This window comes from Triplophysa dalaica, chromosome 10, assembly GCF_015846415.1.
Source record: "Triplophysa dalaica isolate WHDGS20190420 chromosome 10, ASM1584641v1, whole genome shotgun sequence".
Classification (NCBI taxonomy): Eukaryota; Metazoa; Chordata; class Actinopteri; order Cypriniformes; family Nemacheilidae; genus Triplophysa; species Triplophysa dalaica.
Window position 1 is genome coordinate 7,459,557 of NC_079551.1, and position 8,492 is coordinate 7,468,048.

General features: G+C 36.3%; 2 protein-coding genes across 6 annotated transcripts; both read left to right on the forward strand.

Moving 5' to 3' along the window:
* The first annotated feature begins 651 nt into the window (after positions 1 to 651).
* LOC130429359 (L-asparaginase-like) lies at positions 652 to 8,130 on the forward strand. Of its 5 annotated transcripts, none has more exons than XM_056757887.1 (7): positions 652 to 1,348; positions 1,834 to 1,967; positions 2,181 to 2,276; positions 2,387 to 2,535; positions 2,997 to 3,080; positions 3,472 to 3,634; positions 3,961 to 4,128. In XM_056757887.1, exons 2-7 carry the CDS (start codon positions 1,848 to 1,850, stop codon positions 4,000 to 4,002), a joined length of 654 nt encoding a protein of 217 aa, XP_056613865.1. In that variant the 5' UTR covers positions 652 to 1,348; positions 1,834 to 1,847; the 3' UTR covers positions 4,003 to 4,128. The 5 variants fall into 5 exon arrangements, with proteins under 5 accessions (XP_056613865.1, XP_056613867.1, XP_056613864.1 ...); XM_056757889.1 differs by lacking the exon at positions 3,961 to 4,128 and adding an exon at positions 8,096 to 8,130 and having other exon boundaries at positions 655 to 1,380; XM_056757886.1 differs by having other exon boundaries at positions 655 to 1,380; positions 3,961 to 4,127.
* Positions 6,797 to 7,812, forward strand: LOC130429361 (60 kDa lysophospholipase-like). Its single transcript, XM_056757892.1, has 3 exons — positions 6,797 to 6,897; positions 7,369 to 7,452; positions 7,601 to 7,812. The coding sequence occupies exons 1-3, from the start codon at positions 6,809 to 6,811 to the stop codon at positions 7,767 to 7,769; spliced, it is 342 nt and encodes a 113-aa protein (XP_056613870.1). The 5' UTR covers positions 6,797 to 6,808; the 3' UTR covers positions 7,770 to 7,812.
* Positions 8,131 to 8,492: the final 362 nt, after the last annotated feature.

An 8,492-nucleotide genomic window follows, 5' to 3' on the forward strand; every position in this document is an offset into this window, starting at 1 on the left:
GACAACACAGGACATTATATGACAACAATATTTATTTGAAGATGTAAGTGTTAAAACCATTCCAAAAAACGTACATAAAATCTGATCTGATCATCCGGGCTTGAAAAGTTTATGCAATGAATGTCAAGGGAAGACATCTTTAATTCACAATGTGTTGTTTGTTTCTTGAGTGTATGCTTGTTTTCTGTCCACGTCACAGTTTTTATAATGCAGTCACTTACATTAGATGATTTACACTGTGAAGATAAACCTCAGTAGAACTGTGGTCCGTGAAAAGGAGTTCCTGGAAAGGCTGGACAAAGTGCTGAAAGTCAACTGGCTTTATGTCAATAACACATCCTCCTACATCAATATACATAATCAAAAGAAAAAAATTCAAACAATGTTGTTAGACACAGTATACATTGGACATTTTCCAGATAATACAAGAACACAATCTATCATGTATTTCTATTATTAGAGCAGATATTTCTAAAACATTTCTTGTATTAAGTGTTTGTGGCAAGTGATTCAAAGCTTGAAATGTAAGCAAAAATAAAAAGCTAAAAGGGGGTGTCATAGATATTTTCTTAGCTTTATACAGGTGAAATTTCACAAGAAGTATCATTTATGTCAGTGTTTTGTCGAGAAGAGCCAGTGTTGAAGTCCAAGACAATAATCATAGGATTATCTTTGACAATGAACTTATGAAATCAAAAATCAGCATAAACACTTTCAAAAATCTTGTGAAAACTACCACTGCAGAAGAAATGTGTAAATGTTTCTGGTTTAAGTTTAAAATTAACTTAATGGTCAGACGTCCTTATTAAACTTATTAATGAAAGCATTACATGGATAATATCTGTGCAATGTCTTAAAATTAATTTCCTTTACCTTATTGGGCAATACGAAACTATTACATTCTCACCATATTTTCTCAATAAAAGAGATGTGAAAAAATGGGCTTCCGTTTCACAAGTGCATTTGGACAGAAACAAACATTTTGGATGAGACACTTTCTAATAGGAAAATTGTTACATTTTCTATCCATAATATGTTCACCTCTAATAACAATATTTGCGATCTCATTTCCAATCGCGTCATAAAGATGTGTTTTTAACAAGATGAAGCAATCTTATACTCTCCGTTTAGCTATCCATCACCGTTCCACACTCCAGCCCAGTATGTGAAGGGAATGCACCAAATATCTGTTTGCAAACCACCATAAATCTCTAAAAGAAGAAGCCGCTGTTATCGCGATATCTTGTTGTGAAGAAAAGGCGGATACGTTGAGAGGCAGGTTACCCAGGCAACAACCGCACGAACTGTAAACATTCATCAGCTTCTGTTCTTGTTCAATTTGAAGCAGGTTAGCAGATATTTCCAGACACAACTTTTAAGGTTTGTTTCATCTGGTAGCTTTTGGTATGTAATAGTTTACCTCACACAGATCGTAAACCGCCTTGAAGCTTTCCGTGTACGATCACGATTCTGGCTGCATTACGATGGTAAATTGGTCGTGCAGTACGAGGGGCTGTATTCATCCAAAACTGAAGAAAGAACTTTAAAAAATGCAGGACAATTTATCACTACAATATACACTGTATATATATACATATTAGATGAACATTTTATAACCATCCCTAAAAACGTATGTAAAAAATGTTCCGTGAACTGTTAGACGTGTGAATGTGTAATATCGCAGTTATCCACTGGGAGGCGTCATAGGTCTCGGCTGAAGAAAAGGGGAAATCTGATCTGGGCTTGAAAGGTTTATGGAGTAAATTTTAAGGGAAGACATCTTTTATTCACATTTCTTTTGGTTTGTTGAGTGTATGCTCCTTTTGTGTGCAGGTCACAGATTTATCATGCAGACACCAGATTATTTGGAGATAGACCTCAGTAGATTGGTGATCCACAACGAGAAGTTCCTGAATATTCTGGAAGAAGTGATGAAACTCAACTGGCTTCATGAAAGAACCCAGCCGGTATGTTTAGTTGTACAGTAATTGTGAGCTCTGTCAGTGCTGTACATGCACATTTTTTATATAGTCTGCCCTACACTTTACAATCAAATTTGTAGTTTTTTCGACGCAGATTTTCACATTTTAATTTCAGTTTACAAATACATTTTTGAGAGTTAGATCAGCACTGTGATCGACAGTTATTTTTTTATTAAATCTTTTTCAAATATTTCTTAGGGGAAGTTACAATTGATGGCAAAGACTCTTAGTTCCCTTGCCTCTCGTGCTGTGGAGAACAATCATTTCATCGATCTTCAAGTCCTCATAGAACATGTAATCAACTAACTGTTACAATGTTTATGTAAAAATATGCTGTAACCAACACAGCAAACAGTGAAATTCATAATTGGAAAATCTTTTTCATTTTTGATAATCACTTGAAGGTGGATGTCAATTCTGAAGACTATATGGGATATACACCTCTCCATACAGCCTGTCAGTTGGGAAATGGAGAAATGGTTATGTTCCTACTGGACAATGGTGCAGTGAACCGCTCTAAACATTGCCCATTACACTTGGCCATTAAGAACAGGTAATCTCAAGCATTTATGTAATTTAATCAGACTGTGAACTCAATGAGCTCCAATGATTTGTTTGTTAAGCTGCATTGATATTCAACTACTAAAGAGCCATTCATTCATTTATGTTGCCCCATCTTACCTTGGAAGAATCCCATAGTTTCAGGCCAAATTAATAGTTCAGTTTCTTGACAAGCATCAGGCGTAACACCAGACCTATTGAATGGGGGTGTTTCCATCTCTTCATGAACAAAAACTATTCAACTGTTCATTGTCAATTTCAAAAACAGTTTTCAAAGGTGGCTTATCACAATTTCACATGTTGAATTAGAGATGCTCAGTTGCACATACATGTAACTGTGATGGACTGGCAACCTGAAAGTGTGTATGGAAATAAATCTTTAAATTGCTCAAATAGTTCTTCTAGTATGAACTGCTCCCATATTTTTAGCATATAGACTGCTGTGTCTTGTAGGAATTTTCTAGTTATCGAGCTCCTGAGGTGGAAAGGGTTCACTGTTAAACTACACCCAGTGAGAATTGGCGTGGAATTGATCCAGTAAGCACTAATTTAGTCAATTCTTTCATTTTTACTAATAGAGTGGATCTAAAAAGTCTACACACCCTTGATCAGATTGCAAGGTTAAAACCTGGTTATTGCAAAAACATTATTTTCATTTAAATGATTCTTTTTGTTATTCACTTAAATATATAGGTTGCAATTTTACAGTTAAGGTGGAACATGTTCCGACATGATTCTTCTTGATTTCCTTTTTTACATGACAAAAAAACAGCAATTTTAACAAAAGTGTGTAGACTTTTTAGATCCACATATAACTGTATATAGGAAACAAGAAGCATTTTTTCTTAGATTACACACATTTTCTAAAATATATTATTTAACATATCTTTATGCCACAAATGGTTTTGTTTCAACTGTCCCTCTACAGAACAGTACGAAAGAGAGATCATGCGCTACTGCATGCCTGGTTTCTCTCAGGGGTGGACATGGACACCTCTGACTACAATGGGTGGACAGCAATGAAGGAGGCTGTTCGCTTGGGGGAAAACACCATGATAACCAAGCTAGTGCACTACAGAAGCACGCCACTGGTATAAAAACTTTCTTATTGAACAATATTAGAAGTGGACATTATAAAATGATCTTCATGCTATTTTCTATAGTACAAATAAAAAAGCTGTTCAATCTTTTTTCTCTGATAATTACAACTGTATTCTTTTCTTATGTGATAATTACTGCAGAGCCTCGGCAGTTTGTTATGTATATGTTACTTTGTGCAAAATATTTATATTTTAAAACTGTTTGTGTTTAATTAAAGAAAGAAAGTTATAAGGATGTGTAAATGATGAAAGGCATTTTGTTTCATTTTGTTGTGAACTTTTTCTTAACTCATGCACACTTTTCCTTTCTCTTGCAGTCCTCTGTGCCCGTGTACAGGAGGAGAAGAGTCTCGCTTTAATCTTTCCCCTTCTGCAGACTCTCTGCCCTGTACTGTAGATAAACTTGTAAATAGTTCTGTTCTTTTTTCTTTTTGTGTTCTTTTGTCAATAAGATTGGTGTTTTATCTGCGTTATAAATGTGTTTGAATTAACTTTATAAACTAACATGCAATATCATTTTGTCTTGCATTCTCATCATCGTTTTATACTTCATAGTTTTATTGCTTACTGTCGACTACAGCAGGAGTCATTTTGCACTTAAAAAAAAGACTTTGTAAGTTATAAACTTACCAGACATCAGCAAGGTAATGAAAAATCAACAAAGACGTGTCATCATCCCTTATTTCAAAATCCCTCAAACTATTCTTTGGAAACGATGTGTTTGGTATTTTTCACAGAGCACCTTTTATATTGAGTTCTGACTAAACTTGATTGACATGAAATGGTTTTTTATCGTATGCTTGTTAATAAGATGGGAGTTAATAGATCAACAAGAATCCTTCTCATGATCAATATAAAACCAGGCAATATGCAAGACGTGGACAAGGGCTTTTTATTGCTATAAATATGGAAGGCCATGATACAACACGGACAACCATAAGGTGATTAAATCAAAACGGACTGACACAGGACAAGAGAAACACGGGTTTATAAGGGAATTCAAACAGTGAGATAACGAGGAACAGCCAAAGAAAAGAGCTGAAAATCAGAAACCCCAGGTGAAACATGGAAACTGTACTGAAAGAATTAACAAGGTAACAAGAGGGGCGGGTTCAACACGGACTCCAGACACATGGCGAGCTGTCACAACAAAGCCATGTGCCCGACACAAACTGAGGACAGAGACAAAAAACCCATAGGTGCTAGACCAGACAGAAGCTTTATGTTATTATTGTCTTAGAATGAGCTATTTCTATCTACATACACCGCAGGTCCCCTCACATAGAATTCGTCATGCTCATTTCTTTTGGACTTCAGTGTTTGGAGACGTGAATTGACGTAAAGCTTGGCGAACAGTGGATAGTTTTTTATTGATAATAAAGTAAAAGAAGTGTCCATTAAAATTATGCATAGGATATAAACAGCTAAACATGTGCTGGAAAGTTTAAAACTGAATATTTACTACCATTGTTGTTCTTGTCATATTGAAAAAGAAACCATTTATTTTTTATTTTTCCATTGCATTCACACAAAATTGCTTTGGGTTGATATGAAACGGTTTATTATGAAGAGTTAAACATTGCTTTACAGCTGACGGGATTGGACATATTACTATACTTCAATGATCAAGGATTGGATAAAGATGTAATATATCTTATACATTTGTTAATTTCACTGTGAGATTTTGCATTCATTAAATGAAACGGTCTGACTCCAAACCAACATGTTCTCATCCAAAACTGAAGAAAGAACTTTAAAAAATGCAGGACAATTTATCACTACAATATACACTGTATATATATATATATGTAACAGAGTTTAAATAATGTTGTTAAATTCATGCATTAATTGGGAAAACTCGACGTTGGCTGTTGCGTCACCTGCATTAGCATGCGTGATATTAAGGGCGGAGCTACGTCAACACCAGCAGAGTTTCACATCTCTGGCAGTTGGTAAGTCGCATCAATAAGCGCTGCGTTATAAACAATGAGTTTAGATTGATTTATCTCTGTTTATTTCATTCAAGACTTTATGCAACGTTAATGCGCTGTCCTTTAACCAGCTTTTGGTCGTGTTTGTCCCAGATTCCAATAAAGAGATCTTGAGTGACCATCCACCTGCTCTCAGTGTGATTCCATCCACGCAAAAGAAGACCGTCACATTGGTGCCGTGACCCGGATTTGGAGTGAGGTTTAGAGGGGTGAATGTAACAGAGTCAAGCCGGTGAAGTGCTGAGCAAGTATGTAAACCTCACTCATCTGCCTCAACGACTCTCTAGCGACGGACGCTAGAGGCTGCGGTCGTTAGCCTCCTCGCAAGTTCGCGTGACTCCCGTGCAGAACCGACCCGGTTCGAAGCCCGCCTGGAGCAGGTGTGGTCCCGTTCCGTCACATATATACATATTAGATGAACATTTTATAACCATCCCTAAAAACGAATGCAAAAAATGTTCCGTAAACCTTTTAGATGTGTGAATGTGTAATACTGCAGTTATCCACTGGGGCGTCATAGGTCTCGGCTGAAGAAAAGTTGAAGGCTACAGAACATAGACATCTGATCAGGTGCCAGTTGCATAATCTGCTTGACTAGTCGTCTGTTTTTTTCTTCAAGACTGGTCATAACTTCAAGTCAGTTACATAAAAATGCAAATTGGTCTCATTGAAATATGAAACACAAGACCGATTAGTCCTAACTAATTGCTAGTCCGTGAGAATAGTTGTTGAGACTTTTTTTTTATATATTCACTATACAATTCAATTTGTATTGTTTTTAGACGCAGCCTTAAACATTTAAGTCTAGTTTGTGAATTCATTTTTGAGAGTTATATCAATGCTTTGGTCGTCTGTTAATTTGATTAAAACATCTATTTCCCAGGGGAAGCATATATTGATTGAAAGAACCCTTCCCTCGCTTGCGTCTTATGCTGTGAAGAACAATGATTTCAACTCTCTTCTAGTCCTCCTAGAACACGTAATCTAACTCATTGTTACAATTTTTCATGTGAGAATATATCTGAACCAACACAGCAAATAGTGAAATGTGTAATTGGCAAAATTTTGCCTTTTCTTCTACATTTCTGACAATCGTTTGAAGGTGGATGTCAATTCAGGAGACTATAATGGACATACACCTCTCCATACAGCCGGTGAATTGGGCAACTTGGACATGGCAATGTTCCTGCTGGGAAAAGGGGCTTCACCTGAATTCACCAACAGCTTTGGACAACGGCCATTCCACTTGGCTATTAAGAACAGGTAAAAAAAGCCTTTTTGGAATTTAAACAGGCTGTGAACTCAATGGGGTGGTTTCCCGGACAGGGTTTAAGTCTAGACTTAAAAAAAATGTAAGAGCTGTCTAAACTAAAATTGCACTGACATATGTTGAAATACATCAGTGGAGTTGTTTTGTTTTAAAAAGCACACAAGTCATGTTTTTAAAAACTACCTTAATGTCCTAAATTACCTAAGGCCTATAGTCCCGGTTTAAAATAACCCCTATCTGGGAAACCAGCCCAAGAAGTTTTTTTGTATAGCTAAATTGACATTCACTAGCCATTCATTCATTTATTGCCATGTTCAAATAGAGATGCTCAATTGACCTTATATGTAACTGTGATGGACTGGCAACCTGAACAGGTGCATGGAGATAAAAAGTTAAACTACTAAAAATAGTTCTTCTATGACATGCTCCCGGATTTATCAGGTATAGACTGCTGTGTCTTGTAGGCATTTTAGAGTTATCAAGCTTCTGCGGTTGAGAGGGTTCACTTTGAAACTACACCCAGTGAGAATTGCCATTGAAATGATCCAGTAAGCAGTAATTTTGTCAATTCTTTCATTTTTTTCACTTACATATGTATATAAGCAATAAGCATTTTTCCCCAAATTGCACACATTTTCTATAACACATACATATCTATGAGTCATAAATGGTTTTGTTTCAACTGTCCCTCTACAGAACAGTACGAAATAGAGATCATGCGCTACTGCATGCCTGGTTTCTGTCAGGGGTGGATATGGACACCACTGACTACAATGGGTGGACAGCAATGGAGGCGGCTGTTCATTTGGGGGACAAAACCATGATCACCAAGCTAGTGCACTACAGAAGCACGCCACTGGTATAAAAAAAACTTTCTTATTGAACAATATTAGAAGTGGACATTTAAAATGATCTTCATGCTATTTTCTATAGTACAAATAAAGAAGCTGTTCAATCTTTTTTCTCTGATAATTACAACTGTATTCTTTTCTTATGTGATAATTACTGCCAAGCCTCGGCAGTTTGTTATGTATATGTTACTTCGTGCAAAAAATATATATATATTAAACTGTTTGTGTTCAATTTTCTTGTTCAAGAAAGTTCTAAGGATGTGTAAATGATGAAAGGCATTTTGTTTCATTTTGTTGTGAACTTTTCTTAACTCATTCACACTTTTCCTTTCTCTTGCAGTCCTCTGTGCCCGTGTAAAGGAGGAGAAGAGTCTCGCTGTAATCTTTCCCCTTCTGCAGACTCTCTGCCCTGTACTGTAGATAAACATGTAAATAGTTCTGTTCTGTTCTTTTTAGGGTTCGAGCCCGAAGGGCTAGAAACCTATTGTATTTGTTGGTTTTATTAGGGTTTCGAGCACGAAGTGCTGAAAACCTATTGTTTTTGTAAGGATTTTTATTAGGGTTTCGAGCACGAAGTGCTGAAAACCTATTGTTTTTGTAAGGATTTTTATTAGGGTTCGAGCCCGTAGGGCTAGAAACCTATTGTATTTGTTGGTTTTTATCAGTGTAATCACTGGCTCAAAACTTAAAAAACGTATATCTCTGATTTCATTTCCGGTATGCAAATTTTTTCGCTA